The 26,946-nt window shown below is 43.4% G+C and overlaps 3 protein-coding genes across 3 annotated transcripts; all 3 read left to right on the top strand.

Annotated features, from left to right (window-relative positions):
* Window positions 1-1,409: 1,409 nt before the first annotated feature.
* On the top strand, window positions 1,410-4,775 carry LOC139643454 (odorant receptor 131-2-like). The gene is made up of 2 exons (XM_071518601.1): window positions 1,410-1,430; window positions 3,840-4,775. Exons 1-2 carry the CDS (start codon window positions 1,410-1,412, stop codon window positions 4,773-4,775), a joined length of 957 nt encoding a protein of 318 aa, XP_071374702.1.
* Window positions 4,776-12,271: 7,496 nt separating this feature from the next.
* Window positions 12,272-13,225, top strand: LOC139643455 (odorant receptor 131-2-like). The gene has a single exon (XM_071518602.1). The coding sequence runs from the start codon at window positions 12,272-12,274 to the stop codon at window positions 13,223-13,225; it is 954 nt and encodes a 317-aa protein (XP_071374703.1).
* A 12,346-nt stretch (window positions 13,226-25,571) lies between these two features.
* On the top strand, window positions 25,572-26,525 carry LOC139643457 (odorant receptor 131-2-like). The gene has a single exon (XM_071518603.1). It carries the CDS (start codon window positions 25,572-25,574, stop codon window positions 26,523-26,525), a length of 954 nt encoding a protein of 317 aa, XP_071374704.1.
* Window positions 26,526-26,946: the final 421 nt, after the last annotated feature.

The raw sequence follows: 26,946 nt of genomic DNA on the forward strand, positions 1-26,946 counted from the left end.
GCCCCCCAGTGGGAACTGCCTTTGGTCTTGGAGGCTCTGTCTGAGGACCTTTTGAACCAATTAGGCAGACTTCTCTTAAGCTGTTGTCGGTCAAGACGGCTCTGCTGCTTGCTTTGACCTCAGCTAAAAGAGTGAGTGACTTGTGCGCTCTTTCGGTCCATCCCAGCTGTTTGCTGATACAGGGGGACCTGAGTGGCACCACACTCAGACACCCAAGAACATCAATAGTTATTTTTGGTCTAGGACGATTCAGCTGGAGGCTTTCTATCCTCCTCCTCATGGTGAGGAGAGAGAGGAGAGGCTGCACCGTTTATGCCCCATGCGCCCGTTGGCATGTTATGTGGAACGCACAGCCATGGTGAGGAGCACACAGCAGTTTTTTGTGTGCTATGCAGACAGTGTGGCTGGCAAGCCCCTGTCAAAGCAGAGACTCGTCCACTGGCTCTGTGAGGGAATATCACAGGCTTATGTGCTGGCGGGTAGGGACCCTCCTGCAGTCATCCGCGTGCACTCAACATGGAGTGTAGCTGCGTCGACGGCACTTTTCAGGTTCTATCTGTTGGATGTGTCTGGGTCTTTCTCCAGTTCTGTACTCAGTACTGGTACATGAGACCTGTGAAGAAATGACCTACTAGGCCTAAGTCTCTCGTGTTGAAGCTTGATGGAGACCGGCCACTAGGTTGGCCAGTGTTACACCTTACTGTTTGTCAACATGATTAAGTGTAGCGTTGGTTTTTCACGCCCCCCATTCTATAGACATGGGTGTGAGCGGAACCATATCTGGCTGACCTATTGAATTGTTACAGTCTATCCAGGCTATGACACAGCATGTTGTTTGTGTTAGTGTCTTGGCAGGGAGTGAAGTCATCGGGCTTCGCCCCCTAAGCCAATAGAGCCTTGTTAGAGGGCGAAGCCTGTGTGAAATAGAACGATGGGTAAGTGTTGTAACTCTAGTTCTATGATCACAGGCGGAGCCCTCTAACAGCTCACCCTGCCGCTCCACGAGTCGCTGAAGACTTAGTGGATGCTGAATGAGGGGCCGCTCACCATTTATAGCGCAAGGCCCCATAGAGGGTGTATAGGCTCATCCTGATTGGCTGAGCACGTGCATGCAATTTCAGTGCGGTGAGGTGACTAGATGATCCACTGTGATCATAGAACTAGAGTTACAATATTTAACTATCGTTTTGTCTAGTGGTCTATAATCAAGTAAATGAATACCTCAAGGAAAACAAGGCTGGCTTCCAGTCTGGTTTCAGAGTGAACCACAGTACTGAGACCACACTGGTTAAAATAATTAACGACCTTAGACTTAGCGTTGATGCAGGTAATGTAGCAATCTTCATTCTGTTAGACTTAAGTGCCGCCTTCAACATAGAAGATTCAAACCTTGCCTTCCATCAGTGGTCATGGGGAACGTGAGATCGCTGGCCAAGAAGACGGACGGACTCTCAGCCCTGGTGAGCAGTCAACATCAGTACCGGGAGAGCAGTGTGTTGTGCTACCCGGAGACATGGCTGAATGGGAATATTCTGTTCTGGACAGTTCGGTCGAACTAGCCAGCTTCACACTGTGCGGGCAGACAGGGAGAAACAAAGCGGTAAGAAGAAAGGAGGAGGTCTAGCCATCTTTTTTAACTCCAGGTGGTGTAACCCAGGACACATTACCGTGAAGACACGTACTCCCGATATCGAGCTGTTGGCTGTGGGTCTGAGGTCATATTACTTGGCCCGGGAGTTTTCGTTGTTGTTGTTTACATCCCACTGTCAGCAGTGGTGGCGGAGGCAAGTGACATCATCCACTCTACAGTTGCGGGATTACAGACAAATCACACCAGTGCCTTCATGACAGTTAATAGAGATGTCAACCATGTCCCACTCTCCAGAATCCTGACCATCTTTACACAGTATGTGACCTGCAAAACAAGGGAGAACAAGACCTTGGACCTGCTGTATGCTAATGTGAAGGAAGCATACAGCTCCACTGCCCTCCCCCCTCTTGGAAGATCAGGTCACAACCTGATACACCTTGTACCGACATACAAGCCTTTTGTCAGGCAGCTGTCCGCCACCACCAGGACTGTGTTGGTGTGGTCTGAGGAAGCTGAGGAGGCCTTCCAGGACTGTTTCCAGACCACGCACTGGGAGCTGCTCCAGGAGGACTATAGGGAGGCCATCGAGGGTCTCTCCCATTGCATCACAGACTACAGCCGCTTCTATGAGAGCAGCGTCATTTCCTCCAAGAGGGTGCGCTGCTTTCCAAACAACCAGCCGAGGATTACAAAGGACATTAAAGCTCTCCTCAACAGGAAGAAGAGGGCTTTCATGGCTGGAGACAGGGAGGAAGTCAAGTCTGTCCAGAGGGAGCTGAAGACGGAACTGAGGGAGGCTAGGAACAGCTACAGGGAGAGATTGGAAGGAAAACTCCAGCAGAACAATGCTAAGAGAGTGTGGAAGGAAAATGATTACTGGCTACAAACAATCAGGTCCAGCCATGGTGGGGAACCAGGAATGTGCAAATGAGCTTAACCTGTTTTTGTAACCGGTTGATGTAGCAAAGACAGACATTTTATTTGTATTAAGGCAGAAATTAGTATTCCATTTCTCATGGTAACAAAAATCTAGCTGCTTTTTATTAGGTGTCTCTGAAAGCTGCATGGCTTTGAGTAAAGAACAAGACTAGGTCAAAACCGAGTATATGGCTGGACCATCTATGGGTATGCCACGTACCACGGCCGACCAATGGTGTAACTAACTCCGCTGTAGACTGTTATTATACAGAATAATAGTCCATACATCCATACTGATCTCCATTCCAGCGCATCCTGTCTCCTCTCTCCGCCACTGTCCTCTCCACCGCGCCCACGGCCCGCATTGATCCTCTCGATCCAAGCCCCAGTCGCTCTGGTACCCATCGGTGCCGAAAACGCCTTTTGCCGGACACCTGGTGACGCATTGACGTCGGGGCCCCCGCTGAAATCTCGGCTATATGGGAAATTCCAGGAAGCGTTGGCAGTAAGCCCTCGGCGCGCCAAAACCTCCATGCTTGTCTGTGTCTCTCCACCGACAGAACAGAGGGCTGTCAGCTGGACTGAGCTGATACAAGATATAATTGTATAGATTCTACTTTAGCTTCAGTTAGCTTCAGTTAGCTTCAGCTTACATGCATGATATTGGTCAGCCTGCTTACTGTGTGGGAGAAACGGGCTCCCGATCTCAGCAGAGAAACAAGATGGCGGAGAAAACGAAACTTACATGTCTGGCTCTGTGATTCTATGATGTGCCACATGCCACGGCCGCCCAATGGTGTAACTTCATCACTCAGTCAGTCAGTGAGTGACAGACATTTGCGTTTATAGGGCTGGCCCCGCTGTTGAGCTCCAGCCAAAAAAGAGATACCACATTCCTAAAAGTTCCTCAAAGTTGGAAGTTGCTGATCAATTCCCATGCTCACCATGGAAGAGATGATAACATCATTAACATATAAATTGGAGACATGTTGGTAGAGACATTACATCACCCATTTCTAATGTGGTGATCATGCTGACACATGATGGTGTCACGTGAAGGAGGCGTGAGGACAAAGCTCATATACAGGATGGGAGCTCAGGCAAACCCTCCAGACCAGCTCTGCCCTTCATCAGCTCAACCTCAAACCTACTAACTGTCTGCACTGGGAAAATCAATGGATGATTTTGTATTCTACAAAGATGATGGATCTTGACTGTTTTGGAAATACACACTGGAGAGGATTCTTTGTGCTTTGTGCTCCAATTACATCAATAGTTTAATATTTTTTTGTGTCTTTTCTGCTTCTCCAACATGTCAAATCAATCTCAGACCAACATCACTTTTGGAGCACAGTATCAAGGGTCATTGGAGAGAGCGTTGTTTTCCACTCTGACTACGTTGCCATGCTGCTTTTTCCTCTACATTAATGGGGTCATGCTGTACACCCTGAGGAGTAAGCCGGCGTTTCGTGAAACCTCCCGTTACATTCTGCTGTATAATCTCCTTTTTGCAGACACCCTTCAGCTGGCACTGAGCCAGTTACTTTACATACTGGCTGCTTGTAGAATAACAATGACATTTCCTGTGTGTGGTATTCTCATAATGCTCAACAATCTCATGACTCAAATCTCCCCTCTCACCCTGGTGGTGATGTCACTGGAGAGATATGTAGCTGTGTGCTACCCACTGAGGCACGCAGTCATCATCACCATCAGAAGCACAGGCATGTCCATCGCTGTGGTGTGGGCCTTCAGTTCTCTCGACATCCTCATTCGAGTTCTTATGATGTTAACTTTCCCCTTTGAAGACCTGGAGAGCCTGCAGATGAATGACTTTTGCTCCAAAGTAGCCATGTTTCTTGTGCCAATGTCTGATCATTATGACAAAGCGTATACTTGTTTTGTCTTTCTATCAGCTGGTGTGGTAATCATTTGCTCCTATATTGGTGTGACCATAGCAGCCAGGTCTGCCTCCACAGACAAAGTCTCTGCCAGCAAGGCTCGTAACACAGTGCTGCTGCATCTGATACAGCTGGGCCTGACTCTCTCCTCAACAATGCACTCCTTACTCCTCTTAGCTCTTGTGAGAATATTAAAGAGAATAGTATTTGTGCGCATCCAGACTGTTCTCTTTGTGTTTGTTTTCATCCTCCCCAGGTGTCTAAGCGCTCTCATCTATGGCCTCAGAGACCAAACCATCAGACCCATCCTCATGTATCACCTATGCTGCCGGCTGAAACTCTCAGTCGTGCCCGGCCGAAGCTGAGGTCTGGCCATAGGCTACATGGAATGTTTCAAGCATGTACATATGTGACATTTCAATAATAACAATAATAATAATAATAATAAAATGTATTTGTATAACACCTTTCATACAAGAAATGCAGCTCAAAGTGCTTTACAACAAAGATATTAAATGCACCAAGTGCTTCACATAAAACTTTATAATAATAATAAAAATAAGATAAAGATGAGAATAGAATACATACAATGCATCATCACATGAAAAAAGACATAGAATGAGCATAAAAACAGGGATATAATTAATGTAAAATAAGATGGAGAATAAAACCCACTTGATAATAATAGTAAAAATAAGATAAAAATGAGGAATGCATAACATAAAATGGAAAATAAAACCCACTGAATAATAATAATAAAAATAATGTAAAAAAAATAGAGTACATAGAATGCATAAAATCAAGTAAAATACAACATTTTAAAAGAAGTGCAGCAGCGCATGAGTGCGAAGCAAAGTGCAAAAAAAAGTCTAAGGCCTGTATCAGGAAAGTCATAGCTAGTTAAAGACTTAAGTGAGGAGATACGTTTTTAGCTTTCTTTTAAAAATATTTAGCGAGCTGGCTTCCCTGATATCTATAGGTAGTGTGTTCCATAGCTTTGGCGCGTAATTGACAAAGGCTGCATCCCCGACTTTAAAAAATTATTGCTCATCCATTTATTTATTGCCAAAAGACAGGTAGTAATGGAGTTTATAGCTGCAGCATCATTTGGTCCAGCAGAGATGTACAGTTGCGTGTCATCCGCATAACTATGGAAACATACATTGTGCTCTCTAATGATGTCACCAAGTGGCAGCATGTATAGTGAGAATAATAATGGACCAAGGCAACTCCCTTGTGCAACCCCAAAACAGATGTCATGTTTCTCAGACACATGATCTCCAAGACTGACGTAAAACTTTCTCCCTTTGATGTATGTTTTGAACCAGTTTAACACACAGTCAGAAAGACCAACCAACTTTTCAAGACGATTGATTAAGATATCATCGTCAATCGTATCAAACACTGCACTTAGGTCTAAGAGGACAAGAACTGAGACCTTATTTTCATCAGAATTTAGTCTGAGGTCGCTGATTATTTTAGTAAGAGCAGATTCAGTGCTGTGGTATGTTCTAAAGCCTGATTGAAATTTTTCCAGGATATTATTTTCTTTAAGAAAGGAGTTTATTTGCACTGAAACTACCTTTTCAAGTATCTTACTAATGAATGGAAGGTTATAGGCCTATAGCTGGTCAGTGCATTACCATCTATGTTGGGTTTCTTTAGTAAGGGTTTTACAACAGCTGTTTTCAAAACCCATGCAATTATCAGGCAGGCCTTAATAAGCAAGCACATCCAGTTTTACTGACTGAATGAGAAATACATTTCCAAAACAATGATAAACTCATCTGTAGTCAATATTCCTGAAATCCAGACTATAACCAGCCTATAAAACTGTTCTAATTTTGTCCACCAAGGACATAACTTAGCTACTAATTTGGAGAGTATGGAAATTTGATTTAATTTCATGCTATGTATAATTTTGTCAGAGTAGCTGTCACTTCTCCTCACTAGATGGATACATCAATTTGGAAGAAAACTCTTTATTTGTTTCAGTTTCAGGGAATGTAGAGGCAGAGCTAATGGGCTACTGCATTTCAGTTAAATTCAAGCTGGGTTTGCTGCACTTAATGATATGCATGATCATAGATATACATATATATATATATATATATGTGTGTGTATATATATATATACAGTATATATATATATATATATATATATCAATAAAATAACATAATGCGGCTTACTATTGGAGAAGTGACAGCTACTCCACAAGACTTGGGAACCTGAATCCCTGGATCAAATCGGAAGTAACAAGCCTGGGTGTTATCTTAAATTCTGATCTGAAGTTTTAATTCCCATATAAACAAGGTGACCAGAACAGCATTCTTTCATCTTAGAAATATTGTCAAGGTGCGGCCCTTCCAAACCCAGAAAGATGCTGAAAAGCTAACTCACGCGTTTGTTACAAGTAGACTGGACTACTGCAACGCCCTTTTTACCGGCCATCCTAAAAAGTCTGTTGAGAGGCTTCAGCTTATCCAGAACTCTGCAGCTAGACTTTTAACAAAAACAAGGAAGCGAGAGCATATCACTCTGTTTTTAGCTACATTGCACTGGCTCCCAGTGTCCTTTAGAATTTATTTTAAAGTTCTTTTACTTGTATACTAAGCTCTTAATGGCTTAGGACCGGCCTACATTACAGAATCCCTGCTGTTCTATATCCCATCAAGAGCCTCAGGTCTTCTACTGCTGGTTTGTTAGAAGTACAAAACTTCTTAATGCAATGCGTTGTGCTTGTTCTTTTATATGAATTTTATCTTTTTATCTGCCCTCTATTGATGTAAAGCACTTTGAGCTGCATGTTGTGTATGAAAGGTGCTATACAAATAAAGGTTATTATTATTATTATTATTGTAAATGTGCTATTGTACATTCCTGAATTATATATGGTCTAGTCTAGTCTTGTTTATTTATATATGGTCCTCACATACTTAAAATTGGTGCAACAGTAGAATAAGCTTCAATTCCCAGATCACCAACATTACAGGCAACCAATAGTTAGGAAGACCTGATCTGCAAACTTGTAACACAAATGCGCAAACTCTACTATGGTTTCAATTAGACCTACAAGAAATATGACCCCCGTCGACCTGCTGGTGGCGCTATAATTAAAAGTCAAAAATAAAAAGTTTAAAGGGGTGTATCTCCCACACCGTTTATCCGATTTACATGAAACTTGGTACACATGTCCAGCTGACCATACTCTACAAATTTGCCATAAGGACCCTCAAGGTTCGTCTGGAAAATCTTTGAGATATTTTGAATTTGAAAAACACATTTTTAACATCTCCTCCTACACCGTTTGACCAATTACCACCAAAATTGGTGGTAAATTTTGATCATAGATTGTTGCTATCTACTGTAGTTTTGAAGATATTAACTCTCAAAGTTGTGAAGGAGGCGTGGCCTATATGCTAAATTGTTATAACTTTGTGATAGATGGTCCAATCATCATGAAACCTGGACAACATGTTCACATATAATGAATGAACATGTGTGCAAAGCCATTCAAATATTGGCCACAAAGGCCAGAAAACTGTATCTCCTAATCCAATAGGTGAAATTGCATGAAATTAAGTACACATGCTCTAGGACCATGTCCTTGTCAAAATCTAAAGTTTGGTCATCATTAGTGAAAGTGGGCATGGCCTATGACATTTTGCTTAGAACTCAAACAGAATTTCACCAATCGCTATGAAACTTGGCAGTCATGTTCCAACCTTTATGTGGAACATGCACACCCATTTCCCTACAGATCCAACCAGATTTTGCCCAACAGCAGCATTTTGAGTGTACAGCTAAACACAGTAAATCCAATATGAAGTTGGATATTGACACCTTTTAACTTGCTATTACATTGTTCAGTATCAGAACTTGATAGCTTGGGGCCTGATGGCTCAACAGCCTAATATGACAAAACTGACAGTAATCTTAATGCAAACTTCCACGTTTCAGCTCTGGCTGCTGTACTGGCATGAACCCAGCCATCGCCGTTAGCGGCTATATTTAATTAGTTGAATATATTATTGAGTGTTAAAAAAATAGTTAAGGTACACACCCTTTATTATTGGGGAGACCATCCCTAGAGGATTATATCCATTCATTTTGGAGTGTTTAGGAGTAATAATAATATAATTAACTTTAGATTAGCCCAGAAGGATTTTTCTTTACTATTTGGCGAAATAAAAATAGTTGGGACATACAACCAATATAATTGGTAAGATTAACCCTGGAGTCTCACTGTGTGATTATTGAATGGTTATTTAATTACATTTGCCTTAATGGGGCCTTCGAGGATCGGGGAATTTCGGGGATATACCCTTGCTGTCGGCCCCCGACTGCATCCTAGTTTAGAAGATCTAGCCACACCCTTCTCTGTAACTAGTTCTGAGAAGGATACAAATCTGTTATTTTTAAGAAGATCTTGAATTGTTGTAATACCTTTTGCTTTCCAGCTAGTCCAATTCAGGGTTTTCTTATTAATTGATATATTTGGGTTGTTCCATAATGGTTGCCGTCCTGATGTCATCGGGCTAATAGATTTTCTGACTTGTTTTAATTATTTGAAACAATGTTTCAATTGGACTATTAGCAACTTCCTTTGCATTTGTTGATGTGAAATATAAACTGTTTGGCCCCATTTTCAAGCTTTCCATTACAGTATTTTCTGTTTGAATCCAATCTTTCTCAGGTGTTGCTTGATTAAGAAAATTCTGAGCTTGTAAACACCCAAAGGCTAGAAAATAATGATAAAAGACCAGCACCCCTCAGTGTTGACCTTGATAGTCTAGCATAGGAACACCTTGCCTTTTTTCCACTCCAGATAAATTTGGTTATTGTTTTATGAAGATGGTCAAACCAATTCTTAGGAATAAATAAGGACAACATTCTCAGGATATATTTTTGGCAGATTGTCATCTTAATAGCATTTATTCGTCCCCATGTCAGATTGGTAGGCATGATCATCTTGTGAGGTCACTCTTATTCATAATTTGTTTGAGATTGATATCTCTAGTTTGAATGGAATTGGGTGTTATTTTTAATCCTAAATAAGTAACTTCTGTTTGCTTCCATTTTATTTTAGTATTCTTTAAACACTGGCTGTTACAGGAATCATTTAAAGGCATAAGCTCTGACTTGGTCCAATTTACCTTATCCTGAGAATGTGCTAAAAGATGTTAAAGTACTACTCAAACAAGCAAGGGATGATGCAACATCTGTTAAATAAAGAATAATATCATCTGCATAGAGCGATAATTAATATGTATAATCTCCAATTGCCACACCCTTTATTTTAGTTGTTGATCGTATTTTCTGTTCTAAGGGTTCTATTGCTAAGTTGAATAATAAAGGAGAAAGAGGGCATCCTTGTTCCACGATGAAGTGTAAAGGACTTGGAAACCAAACCATTCGTTTTGACAGTTGTTTGGGGATGACAGTATAACATGCGTATCTATTGCCAATACCATATTCATTGAGTATGTTAGATAGTGCCATTTGACCCTATCGAATGCCTTTTCGGTATCTAATGTACATATACAGTAGCTGCAGATGGGTTGATATTCTTTGCCCATTTAATAATGTTAAATAATTTCCTGATATTGTCAGATGAATTATGTTTTTTCATAAAACCTGTTTGGTATATGTGGATCACCTTATTAAGGACTTGTGCTAGCCTTGATGCTAAGACTTTGGCAATAATTTCATTATCAAGGTTGGCTAAGGAAATTGGTTGATAATTACTGCATAAAAGAGGGTCTTTGTCTTTTTTATGAATTAATGTCATTTGTGATTGATTAAATTGGGGAGAGAAAGACCGACTAACAAATTATGTCTGATATGTTTCCAACAGTATTGGGGCAATAACTGGGCAAAACATTGGTAAAATTTGGCACTATAGCCATCTGGACCTGGAGATTTGTTTTTAGAAAAGGAAAGAATGGCACTTTATTTAACTCACTGTTATTGGTTTATCTAATTCAGCCTTTTACCGATCTGAGATAGCTGGTAATTTAGTGTCTACTAAAAAATCTTCTAATTGCAATGTAGTGTATGTATTATTGGAATTATAAAGATTCCCATAGAAAGATGCAAAGGTTGATCTCCTTATTAATTTGTTCCCAGTTATATTGTTTTGCGTCATTTGCTGTTTTAATCTTGCTGCCAGGAGCTTCCCTGATTTTTCCCTACCTTCATAAAAGATTATCCTTGCTTTATTTAACTCGTATTGAACTCTTCCCCTAATTATATAATCATATCTAATTTTCAATAAGCATAATTTATTCCATTGTTCATCTTCAAAATGCCTAGAAAGAGTTCTTTGGTTTGTATGAATTTCACTGGATAATACTTCAAGTTCTTCATTTTGTTTTTTCTTGTGATGACTAGCAATTTTAATAATTTCCACTCTAAGGGAGCATTTTAAAGCTTCCCAAACGGTTGAGAAATTAGACACAGAATCCCTGTTTAAGGCTATGAAATTCTTTATATATTCTGATATTTGTTCTCAGATTTTTTCATCGTCAAATAGAGAGTTATTGACTCTCCATTGTTTGGATCTAATGGATGGTGATGGTAAACTGAAAATGATTTGAATTGGGCTATGATCAGCAACTAATATTGGATGTATTGTACATTCCAGCATATTTTGAGTTAAATCTTGATCTACAAAAAATAATCTATCCTTGAATAAGTTTGATGTCTGTTTGAATAAAAAGTGTAATCCCTCACTGTGAAATATCCACCACACATCTACTAAATTATATGTCTGCATTAATTTTAACAAAGCAATTGCAGCTTATAAAATCCAAAGTGGGCACACTTGAGGTTTTAGACGTTTGGTGGTGCATACTATATATTTGTTTTTCTCTGTCGTTTGACATTCTGATATTTCACATTCTCTGTTTGACAACAATGAGGGAAAAAGTTTCTCTCTGCTTGAGTGAGGGACGGGAGGAGCCGCCTCCCTCCTCACAGACTGACAGGCAGTGGGCAGGGAAAAACAAGCCAAGAAAGGGAGAGAAACACACCGTGCAAAACGAAATTAATTCAGTAGCCTGCTACAATAATATTTTCTGAGATACGCATCGTATAGGGCTTTACCGATACAGAAACGCCCGTATTAATTTGTGATTTGCTCTCAACTTTTGACCGATACAAGCTGTTTGAATTGATGTACCCGTATCTTAAACATTTAGATTGGTGCATTGGTTGAAATCTGTGACGTGTTACACCCCTAGGAAAATACAAAGTCCAATGAAAGGTAGCGAAGCTAGCCTAAAATCAGCGAGCACAGCAGAGCTGTCAAACAGACACCTTCACAAGCAGGAGGAAGTGATGTGACAGCCCAGGTATAGTCTAATTGTGAAACTCTCAAAGAACTATGAGTAAAGAAAAAAAGATATCGCATTCTTAAAAGTTGCTCAAAGTTGGGAAGTTGCTGTTCCATTCCCATGCCCACCAGGGAAGAACTGATAACATCATAAACGTAGAAATTGGAGAGATGGTAGTAGAGACATTACATCACCCATTTCTAAAGTGGTGATCATGCTGACACATAATGGTGTCACGTGAAGGAGGCGTGAGGACAAAGCTCATATACAGGATGGGAGCTCAGGCAAACCCTCCAGACCAGCTCTGACCTTCATCAGCCCAACCTCAAACCTACTAACTGTCTGCACTGGGAAAATCAATGGATGATTTTGTATTCTACATGTGAATTCAATAGGTGTCACCTCTCGAAAGATGATGGATCTTGACTGTTTTGGAAATACACACTGGAGAGGATTCTTTGTGCTTTGTGCTCCAATTACATCAATAGTTTAATATTTTTTTGCGTCTTTTCTGCTTCTCCAACATGTCAAATCAATCTCAGACCAACATCACTTTTGGAGCACAGTATCAAGGGTCATTGGAGAGAGCGTTGTTTTCCACTCTGACTACGTTGCCATGCTGCTTTTTCCTCTACATTAATGGGGTCATGCTGTACACCCTGAGGAGTAAGCCGGCGTTTCGTGAAACCTCCCGTTACATTCTGCTGTATAATCTCCTTTTCGCAGACACCCTTCAGCTGGCACTGAGCCAGTTACTTTACATACTGGCTGCTTGTAGAATAACAATGACATTTCCTGTGTGTGGTATTCTCACTATGCTCACCAATCTTACAAATGAAATCTCCCCTCTCACCCTGGTGGTGATGTCACTGGAGAGATATGTAGCTGTGTGCTACCCACTGAGGCACGCAGCCATCATCACCATCAGAAGCACAGGCGTGTCCATCGCTGTGGTGTGGGCCTTCAGTTCTCTCAACATCCTCATTCGAGTTCTTATGATGTTAACTTTCCCCTTTGAAGACCTGGAGAGCCTGCAGATGAATGACTTTTGCACTAAAGTAGCTCTGTTTCTCGTGCCAATGTCTGATTATTATGACAGAGCCTATATTTGTTTTGTCTTTCTATCAGCTGGTGTGGCAATAATTTGCTCCTATATTGGTGTGACCGTAGCAGCCAGGTCTGCCTCCACAGACAAAGTCTCTGCCAGCAAGGCTCGTAACACAGTGCTGCTGCATCTGATACAGCTGGGCCTGACTCTCTCCTCAACAATGCACTCCTTACTCCTCTTAGCTCTCGTGAGAATATTAAAGAGAATAGTAATTGTGCGCATCCAGACTGTTCTCTTTGTGTTTGTTTTCATCCTCCCCAGGTGTCTAAGCGCTCTCATCTATGGCCTCAGAGACCAAACCATCAGACCCATCCTCATGTATCACCTATGCTGCCAGCTGAAACTCTCAGTCGTGCCCATCCGAAGCTGAGGTCTGGCCATAGGCTACATGGAATGTTTCAAGCATGTACATATGTGACATTTCAAAACCCATTCAATTATCAGGCATGCTTTAATAAGCAAGCACATACAGTTTTACTGACTGAATGAGAACTCAATTTCCAAAGCACTGATAAACTCATCTGTAGTTTACAGACTATAACCAGCCTATAAAAGTGTTTTAATTTTGTCAACCAAGGACATAAGTTAGCTACTCATTTGAAGAGTATGGAAAATTGTTTTAATTTCATGCTATATATAATGTAAGAGTCAATTGATGGATACATCAACTTGGAAGAAAACGTCATTTGTTTCAATTTCAGGGAATGTGGAGGGTGAGCAAATGGGCTACTGCATTTCAATTAAATTCGGTCAATAAAATAACTATTGTATATACAGTATATATAGCTTACTATTGTAAATGTGCTATTGTATATTCCTGCATTATATATGGTCCTCACATATTACATTTTTACTTAATGACACAGTAAAATATGCTTCAATTCCCAGATCACCAACATTACAGGCAACAAATAGTTAGGAAGGCCAGATCTGCAAACGTGTGATAGAAATGCACAATTGGGTGTGCTACTCCATCCACTCGATATAGTTTGCAAACCTTGATGCCTTCTGTAGTTGCAGCTATTTGTAACAGCTAGATGTTATGAGCTCTATATTTCCTTCTGTGAATCATTTAAAAAACAGAACAAAAAGCTGGCCCACTCAATTAAAAATTTAAGACATAATGGACATAATGAGTAAAAAAAGTTATGTCCCCACATGCTTATTAAAAGGGGAATGCCACCCTTTTTGAGAATTCACAGATGTTATTCTTGTGCCCCAGGACAGTTCATTCAATACTTGTGAACATGGAAAATTCTTTCCTAAAGCTAAAAACTGGAGAACTGACCATAGACCTCTACTCCATAGACAATGAGCAACTGCAGTGGCTTTAGTGCACCTCTTAACTGCACATAGGGCGACGCAAGACCTCAAGAACTGTGATTGGGAGCTTGGGTCGCTTCGTATTTCCTCCTATGTGTATGAGTTGATGTCCACCAATAGTGAAGACAAAATGGAGCAGATCGAAGAGAAACGAGCTTAGGAGATTCAGATATGTTCATTTGTACGACACCTCATCTCTGAATTATAAAGACTACTGATGTCACTGAATTTGTGGTGAAAAATATTCAGAACACGAGTTTCAGATAATAATAACTAGTTATACAGGAACTGAAAGTTTTGAGATACCCCAACCTTGGTAGAACAAAGACCAGCCCAAGTGGCCAAAACCACAGGTGAATTTTGAAGCCAATAAGGAAGTGGTTGAATGCTGCAATTCCTCTAACATCTGCTAGGGTCAGCTCCAAAAAGACTCTAAATCCCACCCAACTCCATTCATGCCGATGGGACCACAGCTCAACTCACTCAAAATATAAAGTCAATAATTTATTTCAACAAAAGATTATGGTCTCAGTAGCTAATTTCACTTCTTCTAATATGTGTCCGTATGGCGAGATAACAGGATATAACGGTTATAAAACGGGGTAGTTTTCCAAGTGATTGACAGGTCGCCTGTCCAGTGATCACGCAGGTCGCCGATCATGGACCAATAGCAGGCGGCGCCGAGGGAAACCCCCGGCTTCGCTCTGGCTGCTCCGTCTCCAAAAAATGTCAACATGGTGGCGCTCGTGAACCCCAACTTTTGGCTAAAAAACGGCCCTTCAGAAACCTATGGGTGACGTCACACTCACTACGTCCATCTTTTTTACAGTCTATGGACCAGCCATGATTTTCTACATCTGTGAAGTGTCCCCTTTAAGGTAAAGGATGAACAAAGTGGCACACCACAAAATTCTGAGGCTGCTCAAAACAATTGGAGGCAAGAGATAAGTTAGGACTGGATGCTTAGAACTGAATACAATTTGCACTCTACACTGTAGCGTCTATTGTGCATACTCTGAAAACACCACATTGTTACCTTTTTACAGTTATGAGTACAATTATAGTATTTATAGTAGTAGTAGTATTTTTTTGAGGATTTCTTGCATTACTAAATCTGACAATCTTGTTATTGGCCCTGAATTCAAGACAAATTCAGCTATCTTTTGGTTCTTTAACAAATACCACCAAGGCAGCATCTAAAAATGTAGGCATCGTTTTCAATCCAAGTTTAAAACCTTGAGTAACATTCCAAAAACCACTTGACCACGTCTAACCAAAGGGACCACATTATTAACAAATTATTAAATTAAGTGTCTGTCAGTTTTACAAATGTTCTGAGATGCTCCTAGCTACATCTCAGAACATGTAACCCTGTATGAGCCAGAGCGCAGCTTTAAGCTGTTCCCAAGTCTAGCCTACAGAGGAAAGATGACTGAACTGTCACTGTCAGGGTCTGATTGATCTAATGTAGTGTTGTGTTGCAAATTTAAACGGTGGTTTAGCGACACTGTGGGCTGTGTCTCCTTCACGTAACCGCATCCTGCTGGGAAAATGTAAAGTTAACATTCCACCAGCAATTTACTGTTAACAAGTCGTGTTCATTTGACGTTTTTGTGTGAGATCAGTCTGGGCTAGCGAAACAAAACTTACGTGATACTGGTGTGGGCCTATTCAGGCTTATTCTTAGTTATTGGTTGTGACAATTAAAGTGGATACAGACAACTTTTCAACTTTCCCTCCGTTGTCCCCCCTTAACGTTTCCAAGTGGTATTGTTGTTTGCGCCCCTGTCGCAAAGACAACCGGATCGCTTTCCATTAGAGCCTAGCTCAGTGCAACAGAACAAACCATCTGTCTGCTTATCAACTCTTTGATCATAACACAATATAGTAACTTTCACCACTGCTCATTTTAGAAAGGCCACTGCAAGGAAACGTGTTCTCTGTTTAGATTATCAAATGGACAATGGATCATTTGTTTGTTTCTGGCTGTCATTATTATTATGTCATTATTCTATAGCCATTACACTGTGCAATCAACATTTACTTCATAATGATAAGTTAAAGCAAAAAAGTTGTCTATAGGGTCTTTAAATACAAATAAATTGGTTTAAATCGATTTCTACATGTTTAAACTTTTGCAATTCTTTCAGAATTATGAGATCTTTTCTCAGAATTATGAGAAAAGATGTTATTAATTTGAAAAAAAAAAAACGGGCTGCATTTTCAGATGAATGCAATACATAAGAGACAGACATTTGGAGTTCAGACATCTGCTGCATGTCACTGCTGAGTTTGACCATGCACTGGATCAATTTCAGCTTTACTTGACATGTGCAGCATTGAGAAATATTCAATTTAAGAATGAAAATGACAAATAAAAAAAAATAAAAAAACTTGGTCGACCATGCAGGAGGAAGGAGCACTTTGAAGAAAAACGTGAAATGAACACAACTTGTTAAGCAAATTACGTGTTGGTCAGACATAAAGTGTTAAAGTTACGTATTCCCAGCACGAAATGGCTACGTGAAGGAGACATGACTATAAAAACGAAGTAGTGTCACATTGAAGTAGCATGGTGGACGGGCGTATGCGTTTGCCTTCGATGTGGCCAACCAGTGTTCTATTCCTAGCTTTTCAAAGGACATTTCACACGTAAATCAAGTTTTAATTTTTAACAAACATTTTTCTTATTTAACCATGACCGAGCCCTTTCCCTTCCCTTAACCAAGTTGTTTTAGTTGCCTAACCATAACCTTTGCCCTAACCTTAACCATGTTGTTTTACTTGTCTAAACTTAACCAAAGTTGTTTCACTTGCCTAAACTTAACCGTTAACCAATCTTTGGGATGTATTTAAATTTGTGGCAGAGGAACGTATTTAAATTTGTGGCAGAGGAACATATTTCAATTTGTTGCAGGGGAATGTAATTCAGTTTGTGGCAGAGAAACTTATTTTTGCAGAATACGTGTCCACAGCAGGTAAATCGGTGTGAGATCATGTTGCAATAGACACACCCTCTGAACAGGAGGCACAGCTGGAAGATTTTGGGTGGTCAGAGTCCATGTCCTTGGCAGAGGTCAGAAACCTCCTCAGTGGGAGTAATTCATCCTGAAATGCTGAAGGCTCTGGATATTGATGGGCTGTAGTGGCTGACACGTCTCTTTAATGTTGCGTAGACTTCGGGATTGGTGCGCTTGGATTGGCAGACAGGTGGAGAGCTGTGGTCGCATTCTTCACATTAAGTCAAGCACCTTCAAGGTGGGCTTTGTTCTCTCCGCTGTTTATGATATTTATGGACAGGATATCAAGGTGCAACCAAGGTCTGGAGAGAGTCCAGTTCTGTAACATTAGGGTGGCACATCTGCTGTTTGTGGATGATGTCGTCCTTCTGGCTTCATCAGATCATCATCATCTCTGATGTGCACTGAGTGTGATGTGGTCGGGATGAAGATCAGCAGATCCTGAGGCCATGGATCTCTCCCAGAAAAAGGTGGCCTGTCCTATCCAGATGAGGGAGGAGCAACTGTCCCAATTGGAGGTGTTCAGCTCTTATTCACAAGTGAAGGTAAGGAGGATTGTAAGATTGAGAGTGAACTACGCGCATGAACCAGGTCTGCACTCTTCTCTCACCACCAGTCTCCGCTCTAATGACCACCACCATTCCTCCAGCTGTTATTCTCACTACAGCCGTTGCTGTTCCTGCAGCCCACCTCCAGGACAGTGCTTCTGTTGCTTCCTCCATTCGTGCTCCTGAGACCAAATTCCTCCCCTGAGAAGTATACGGGTAACCCTGAGACCTGGCAACACTTCCTGGTACAGTGTAAACTAGCCTTTTCTGCCCAGCTGTCTTCGTTTTAGTCCTGAGACAAACAAGCAAAACTTTCACCTCAAAAACATCGCCTGTCTCTGTCCATCCCTCTCCTTCTCAGCCGCGGCCTGATTCATGCATTCATCACCTCTAGACTGGATTATTGCAACAGCATCCTTTATGGCACATCCTCAGAAAACTTCAACACATCCAGAACTCTGCAGCTCATCATCTCAGACACTCCTGTACCCGGGACCACATCACCCCCGTCCTGCAAAACTTCCACTGGCTCCCCGCTCCACAGCAAATTCATTTCAAACTCCTCCTCATCACCTAAAGCTCTCCACAACCTGGCTCCCCCTATCTGACTGAGCTCCTTCACCGGCACACTCCCACCCGCAGCCTCCGGGTCTGCCGACAGCAACCTCCTGGCCACCCCCATCAGGACCAAGTACCGGACCTGGAAACTCTCTTCCAAAGGACATCAGAGACTCATCCTCACTCTCCACATTAAAAAAATCCCTTAAAACACACCTTTTTAAAACTGCTTTTAATCTCTAGCTTTCTTTCGGCCCCCTGGCCTTTTTAACTTTCTTGTCTTTCTCCCTATCTGAAATGTTCTATTCTGTCTTATTCATTGATATTATCTGTTATGTGTTTTGTATCTCCTTTACTATGTAAAGCGTCTTTGAGTATTTAGAAAAGCGCTATACAAATAAAATGTATTATTATTATTATTATTATTATTATTATTATTGTTAAGATAGGGTTAATCATGAACCTCCTCATTGGCCAGCCCCTGGCCTGGGCAGTGGCTTATCTGGATTCCATTCCTCCAGACTCCCAGTCCTATTCTGCCTTCGCTGCCAAGTTTCTGACAGGATTTTCAGTATTGGACCCAAGCGCAGAGAACAGACAAGAGGCAGTGGAGCGGTTCAACAGGTTTATTAGAACCACAGGATGCACTGGAACAGGCAGGTAAGTTGAATACCTACCTAAACTAACAAAAATACTCAAAGAAAATAAAACTAAACCTGTAAACTTACCTATCTCTAACTGCCGTGATGGATGACAGTAAAAATAACCCCAGTGTCGGCTCCTAGTCCACGAAGAGAGGTGGCTGAAACCCCATCTGGCACTCAAAAGGAGACATACCTGTGGAGAAAGACTGGGGTGGTTATGGGATATCTCAGCCCATACCAGCTGGGAGCTCCAAGTAGTGGGGTTAGACTCAACGAGGCAGCGTAGTGTGGTCTCCAGCTCCTGGTTCACCTTCTTGGCCTGACTATTGGATTGTGGATGGAACCCTGACGAGAGGCTGGCGCAGGCGCCAATGAGGGAGCAGAACAACAAAAACGGGACATTAACTGGGGACCCCTGTCAGAAACCACATCCTGGGGGAAGCCATGGAGACGAAACACGTCCTGCAGTCGTAAAGCCACAGTGTCACGGGGTAACGCTTAGGCAGGGCGATGAAGTGAGCGGCTATTGAGAAGCAATCTACCACCACCAGGGTAGCAGTATTTCCCTCAGATGGGGGCAGGCCAATGACAAAGTCAATGGACACATGAGACCAGGGGCGGTGGGGCATCGGCAATGGGCAGAGTAGACCAGCTAGTTGGTGTGGGGACATGTCCGTGCACATCCTGGGCCATGGAAGGTCACCAGAACTGCCACTTGACAAATTCCAGTGTCCTCCGTATCCCTGGATGACCCATTAACCGGGAGGCACATGAGCACACAGGAGCGCAGTGGTGCTGGGACATAGAGATGATTGGGACGAGCACCATCAGGACCAGGATCCAGCTGCACTCCCCAAGACACAGAGGCGATGCAGGAAGAAGGCATCGATGGGCTCAGGATCCACATTCTCCTCGGAGATGTCAAACTGGGGGGAGAGCGTGTCAGCGTTGACATTCTTGCTGCCAGGTTGGTAGGAGACGTTGAAGTTAAACCTGGTGAAGAAGAGGGCCAATTGCCCTTGGCGGGAGTTGAGACATTTGGCCTCCGAGATGTAAGAGAGGTTTTTGTGGTCCGTCCATACCACAAAAGAATGCTCAGCCCCCTCCAACCAGTGACGCCATGCCTCCAATGCCTCCTTCACAGCCAGGAGTTCACAATTGCCCACATCATAATTGCGCTCGACCGGTGTCAAATGTCAGCAGAGGAAAACACAGGGCTGAAGACGAGCAGCCAGGAAGGGCTGGGAGTCCTCATGCCAACGTCCCGCTAGGGTGCTTGGCCCATTGCCGATACCCCACACAACCCTGGTCTCACCTCTCAGTTGACTTCATCACTGGCCTGCTCCCATCTGAGGGAAACACTGCTATCCTGGTGGTGGTAGATCGCTTCTCCAAGGCGACTCACTTCATCGCCCTGCCTAAGCTTCCCTCTGCCTGTGTGTCACGGATCTGAGAAGACTCATACGCAGAAACAGATGGAGGCAGGAATACAGTCCAAAGAGGTTTGATCAGCAGGCAGTCTCGTAACACAAGCAGGCAGGAGGTCGAACAGGCAGAGTGGACGCCTGTGGACTGGTTTCACTCGTGACACATGGAATGAAGGATGAATCCTTTTCATGGATTGTGGAAGCTGGAGGCAGACAGCGGAGGGACTTATGACCTTGGAGATAGGGAATGGCCCGACAAACCGGGGAGCCAACTCGTGGGATTCTACCCTCAAGGGTAGATCATGGGTGGAGAGCCAGACTCCCTGCCCCAAGCAGTAGTGAGGAGCAGGGGTCCCACGACGATCCGCTGGTGCTTGTTCCTGGCAGCAGAGCTGAGCGGGCCCTCCTCCACGTCATGTGGCAGCGTCGCACAAATGCCTGGGTTGAAGGTACGTTGACCTCCTCTTCCTGAGCCGGAAACAAGGGAGGCTGATACCCAAGGCAGCACTGGAAATGGAGAGATAGAGGAAACAGGCAGAGAGCTGTGTGCGTACTCCACCCAGGCGAGGTGCTGACTCCAGGCAGAGAGGTTCTGTGCAACAAGGCAGCGCAGGGTGGTCTCCAGGTCCTAGTTTGCCCGCTCTGTCTGACCGTTGGACTGAGAATGAAAACCAGACGAGAGACTAACAGAAGCACCGAATAACTTACAGAACTTACCCATGTAGCTTGAACACAGTTCTGAGTGGTCAGTAGCTGAGTGGTCTCTTTAGCAGAAGGAACTGATTTAGAAAATCTATCCACTATGGTGAGAATGATGTTGTTACCGTCAGAAGGAGGAAGACCAGTGACAAAATCAAGGGCAATATGGGACCAGGGTCTTGTGGGAGTTGACAGTGGTTGTAACAAGCTAGCTGGTGGTTGGTTGTAGGACTTGTTCTGGGAACAGGTAGTACAGGTGGTGACGAAGCTCCAGACATCCTCCTTCATGGTGGGCCACCAGAATTGCTGGAGAAGGAAGGTGAGAGTATGGTGAGCCCCGGATGACAGGTCAGCCAAGAAGAGTGTCCCCATTGCAGGACCTGAGAATGGATAGAGTCAGGGATAAAGACACAATTGGACAGACCACTACCTGTATCAGGATGTTGCTGCTGGGCAGTCCGGATCACAGTTTCACTGTCCCACAAAGCAGCAGTGACGAGACATTGGGCTGGCAGTATGTTACCAGGTTCAGGGGTGGACTCTGAGGTGGAGAACTGGTGAGAGAGGGCATCTGGCTTGCTATTCTTGGACCCCGGACGGTAGGACAGAGTGCAGTTGAATCTGGAGAAAAACAGGGCCCATCTAGCTTGATGGGAGTTGGCGCTTGGCGGTACAGATGTACTCCAGGTTTTTGTGATCTGTCCACACCAAGAATGGTTGCTCCGCCCCCTCAAGCCAGTGTCTGGAGGAGTTCCAGAGAGTTCCAGATTGTCGATATCATAGTTGCATTCTGCAGGGGCGAGACAATTTGAATAGTAAGCACAGGGATGCAACTTGTTGTCCTTGGGGAACCGCTGAGAGAGTATCGCTCCCACGTCCACATCAAATGTGTCGACCTCCACGATGAACTGGAGAGAGGGATCAGGAAGGACCAGGACGGGTGCAGTCGTGAATGGTTGTTTCAGGGTCTGGGAAACCTTGTCTGCCGCAGGGGGCCAGATGAAGGACACAGAGGTAGAGGTGAGAAGAGCAGCCGAGAAGCTGTAGTTGCGAAGTTAGCGAACCCCAGGAAGTGTTGCAGTTCCTTGCAGCTGGAGGGTTGCGGCGACTCCAGCACCACCTTGACCTTGGCACTGTCCATCTGAATACTGTCCGATGCAATGATGAACCCCAGAAAGGAAACAGCAGAAGGGGCGATGAAACTCACATTTCTCTGCCTTCACAAAAAGCTGGTTCTCCATGAGGCGTTGCAGAACCCGTCGAACATGCTGAGTGTGTTCCTGGACCGGCTTGGAGAAGATGACGATATCATTGCAGTGGAAGAAGACAAACCGGTTAATCGAGTCCCTCAGAACGTCATTGACGAAGACCGGCTTGAGGTCAAGGTACTCTGGAGGCACAGCGGATAGGTCAGGGAACTCCTCCTGAGAAGCAGACAATGGAGATAGAGAACACTTGGCTGAGAGTAAACAGTAGGAGTGACAGAATGGACTCCATTTTATAATAGTGTTGGTAACCCAGTTAATCTGGGGATTGTGTTTCAACAGCCAGGGGTGCCCCAACACAATAGGCACCTGAGGTAAGTCCATCAAATGCAGGGAAATCTCCTCTCGATGGTTGCCAGAAATCAGGAGACCCACAGTAGCGGTGACACGTGTTACCCAGCAGCTGCCCATTGAGAGGGTTGGCTTCCAGTGGCACCGGCAGCAGGGATGTAGACAGCTGCAGTTGCTCAGCCAGAGAGTGATTCATATATACACAGAGTCATATACATACTACATATACACATCATATACATCCTATACTATGTCATGTAGGTTACATACTTCATATACATCATATACTATGTCATATGCATCATTTTACTAGATTACATACATCATATACCCATTGCCTATGGGCAGTTTTAGAGTCTTCAATCCACCTGACCTGCATGTCTTTGAACTGTGGGAGGAAACCGGAGCACCCGGAGCAACATGGGGAGAACATGCAAACTCCACACAGAAAGGACTGGGTCAAACCCACAACCTTCTTGCTGTGAGGTGACAATACTAGCCATTGAGCCACCGTGCTTTTCCCACTGCTGGGTGGCATGCAACAAGCTGTGGAGAGCTGGAGATTTACAGAGGGGAGTTGCACTCACCACCAGGTCTACTGGTGAGCGTGACTTTTAGCGGACAGAAAGCGATGTAGTGACAGGACTGACCACAATACAGGCATGATTATGGTGAGGTAGTCCGTGATCCAGGCCACAAGGTCCTAGTCTACCTGCTTCTTAGAGAACTTCTCCGCCAGCAGGAGGGGCCGGATGGTATTGAAGGCACTGGAAAAGTCAAAGAACATGACTCTTACAGTGCCCACTGGTCTCTGAAGGTGTGAATAAGCCCTGTGGAGCAGGTAGATGATGGTATCCTCCACTCCAATGTGGGCCTGGTATGCGAACTGCAGGAGGTCCAGGGATCCTCCCACCAAGGGATGCTGCATAACCAATCTCTGAAAGGTCTTCATGACGAGCGAGGCCAAAGCAACTGGCCTGTAGTCATTGAGAGCACTGGGACAGCCATTCTTTGGCGCCAGGACAATGCAAGAGGTCTTCCACAGCTGGGGCACCTTCTTCAGCCTCAGAGGTGCTGAAACACTCCTGCACACTCCAAGGTGTCTGCTGCCCAGCACACACCTTGAGCACACTGGGGTTGATGTTGTTTGGAACCTTAGCTTTGTTTATTTGCAGCTTGGAGAGCTGCCATCTCATCTGGCTGGATGTGATGAATGGGCTGGGGGAGGGAAGGGGGGTTGTTGAACAGGTTTAGCTCATTTGCATGTTTCTGATTCCCCTCCACGGCTGGACCTGACTGTTGCTGTATGCCTCCTTCACATTAACATATATCAGGTCCAAGGTCTTGTTCTCCCTTGTTTATCAAGTTATACTGTGTAAAGTTAGTCAGGGATCTGGAGAGTGGGACATGGTTGAAATCTCCATTGTCATGAAGGCACTGGGGTGTCTGAAATTGCGTGCCAGAAGAATGGATGACATCACTAGCATGTGGCCCCACTGCCGACGGTGGGGTGTAAACAACGATAATGGCATGCAAAAACTCCCGGGGCAGATAGTATGGCCTCAGACCAACAGCCAAAAGCTCGATATCTGGAGTACAGATGAGTGCTTTCACAGTTATGTGTCCTGGGTTCCTCCTTTCTTCTTACCGCTTTGTTTCTCCCTGTCTGCTCACACGAGCGCGAAGCCAGCTAATTCTATATTCCCATTCAGCCATGTCTCCATGAAACACAACACACGCTCTCCCAGTACTCGGGATGGCTGCTCGCCAGGGCTGAGACTTCGTCCGTGTTGTTGGCCTATCACATTCTCACGATCTCATGTTCCCCATGACCAAGGAAGGCAAGGTTTGAATCTCCTGTTCCCCTCCATCTTATTCCTCACCCTCACACCGGGTCTCGTTCCCGATCGATGTCTCCTTAGCTCCGCTGTTATTTCTGCCGGCGGAGTGGCTGCTTTAGCCTGAAATGCAAGGAGCTCCTCCCGTGTATAGGCATTGTCTGTCCCGTCTGCTGGCCAGCTAAAACGTTACAGGTAAATCACGTACTAGCACTAAGCATAGAGCTAGAATGTTGTAAAATATTGTAAAAGTTGAGTAGTGCAGAAGTTATTCAAAGGAAGTGCAAAAAAGTAGCAAAAATATAGAAAAAATAGAAAGAGAAGAGAAAAAGTGGGAGCTGCTGTGACCGGCTGCTACTCACGACTACGGCGCCTCTGACCTCTGGCCTCTGATATTAGAGATAGGCATATGGCCTTCAATCACACTTTGTCTTCAGAGGATGCAATCACAGTAGTAGAAGTTTGTTAAGACAGATAGGATGCATAAAAGACCAATGTGATAAGATATGTGAAAAAAGGAAGTCCAATAAAGCTAGAAGAACTAAAATCAGTGAGCAGAGCAGAGCTGTCAAACAGACACCTTCACAAGCAGGAGGAAGTGATGTGACAGCCCAGGTATAGTCTAATTGTGAAACTCTCAAAGAACTATTAGTAAAGAAAAAAAGATATCACGTTCTTAAAAGTTCCTCAAAGTTGGGAAGTTGCTGTTCCATTCTCATGCCCACCAGGGAAGAACTGATAACATCATAAACGTAGAAATTGGAGAGATGGTAGTAGAGACATTACATCACCCATTTCTGAAGTGGTGATCATGCTGACACATGATGGTGTCACGTGAAGGAGGTGTGAGGACAAAGCTCATATACAGGATGGGAGCTCAGGCAAACCCTCCAGAGCGTGGCTTCGAACCTGCTAACTGTCTGCACTGGGAAAATCGATGGATGATTTTGTATTCTACATGTGAATTCAATAGGTGTCACCTCTCGAAAGATGATGGAATCTTGACTGTTTTGGAAATGCACACTGGAGAGGATTCTTTGTGCTTTGTGCTCCAGTTACATTAATAGTTTAATATTTTTTTGTGTCTTTTCTGCTTCTCCAACATGTCAAATCAATCTCAGACCAACATCACTTTTGGAGCGCAGTATCAAGGGTCACTGGAGAGAGCGTTGTTTTCCACTCTGACTACGTTGCCATGCTGCATTTTCCTCTACATTAATGGGGTCATGCTGTACACCCTGAGGAGTAAGCCGGTGTTTCGTGAAACCTCCCGTTACATTCTGCTGTATAATCTCCTTTTCGCAGACACCCTTCAGCTGGCACTGAGCCAGTTACTTTACATACTGGCTGCTTGTAGAATAACAATGACATTTCCTGTGTGTGGTATTCTCATAATGCTCAACAATCTCATGACTCAAATCTCCCCTCTCACCCTGGTGGTGATGTCACTGGAGAGATATGTAGCTGTGTGCTACCCACTGAGGCACGCAGTCATCATCACCATCAGAAGCACAGGCGTGTCCATCGCTGTGGTGTGGGCCTTCAGTTCTCTCAACATCCTCATTAGAGTTCTTATGATGTTAACTTTCCCCTTTGAAGACCTGGAGAGCCTGCAGATGAATGACTTTTGCTCCAAAGTAGCCATGTTTCTTGTGCCAATGTCTGATCATTATGACAAAGCGTATACTTGTTTTGTCTTTCTATCAGCTGGTGTGGTAATCATTTGCTCCTATATTGGTGTGACCATAGCAGCCAGGTCTGCCTCCACAGACAAAGTCTCTGCCAGCAAGGCTCGTAACACAGTGCTGCTGCATCTGATACAGCTGGGCCTGACTCTCTCCTCAACAATGCACTCCTTACTCCTCTTAGCTCTCATGAGAATATTAAAGAGAATAGTATTTGTGCGCATCCAGACTGTTCTCTTTGTGTTTGTTTTCATCCTCCCCAGGTGTCTAAGCGCTCTCATCTATGGCCTCAGAGACCAAACCATCAGACCCATCCTCATGTATCACCTATGCTGCCGGCTGAAACTCTCAGCCGTGCCCGGCCGAAGCTGAGGTCTGGCCATAGGCTACATGGAATGTTTCAAGCATGTACATATGTGACATTTCAATAATAACAATAATAATAATAATAATAAAATGTATTTGTATAACACCTTTCATACAAGAAATGCAGCTCAAAGTGCTTTACAACAAAGAAATTAAATGCACCAAGTGCTTCACATAAAACTTTATAATAATAATAAAAATAAGATAAAGATGAGAATAGAATACATACAATGCATCTTCACATGAAAAAAGACATAGAATGAGCATAAAAACAGGGATATAATTAATGTAAAATAAGATGGAGAATAAAACCCACTTGATAATAATAGTAAAAATAAGATAAAAATGAGGAATGCATAACATAAAATGGAAAATAAAACCCACTGAATAATAATAACAAAAATAATGTAAAAAAAATTGAGTACAT

Source organism: Centroberyx affinis, unplaced genomic scaffold (genome assembly GCF_046629955.1).
Source record: "Centroberyx affinis isolate AG114_WGS23_722 - 3 ecotype Tasmania unplaced genomic scaffold, CSIRO-AGI_Caff_v1 ptg000612l_1, whole genome shotgun sequence".
NCBI lineage: Eukaryota > Metazoa > Chordata > Actinopteri > Beryciformes > Berycidae > Centroberyx > Centroberyx affinis.

Coding starts and splice junctions, on each gene's coding strand:
- LOC139643454 (XM_071518601.1), top strand. CDS start 1,410: ATGGGGAACGTGAGATCGCTG. Junction 1,431..3,839: donor TGGGGAACGTGAGATCGCTG/GCCAAGAAGACG, acceptor AATCAATCTCAG/ACCAACATCACTTTTGGAGC.
- LOC139643455 (XM_071518602.1), top strand. CDS start 12,272: ATGTCAAATCAATCTCAGACCAACATCACTTTTGGAGCACAGTATCAA.
- LOC139643457 (XM_071518603.1), top strand. CDS start 25,572: ATGTCAAATCAATCTCAGACCAACATCACTTTTGGAGCGCAGTATCAA.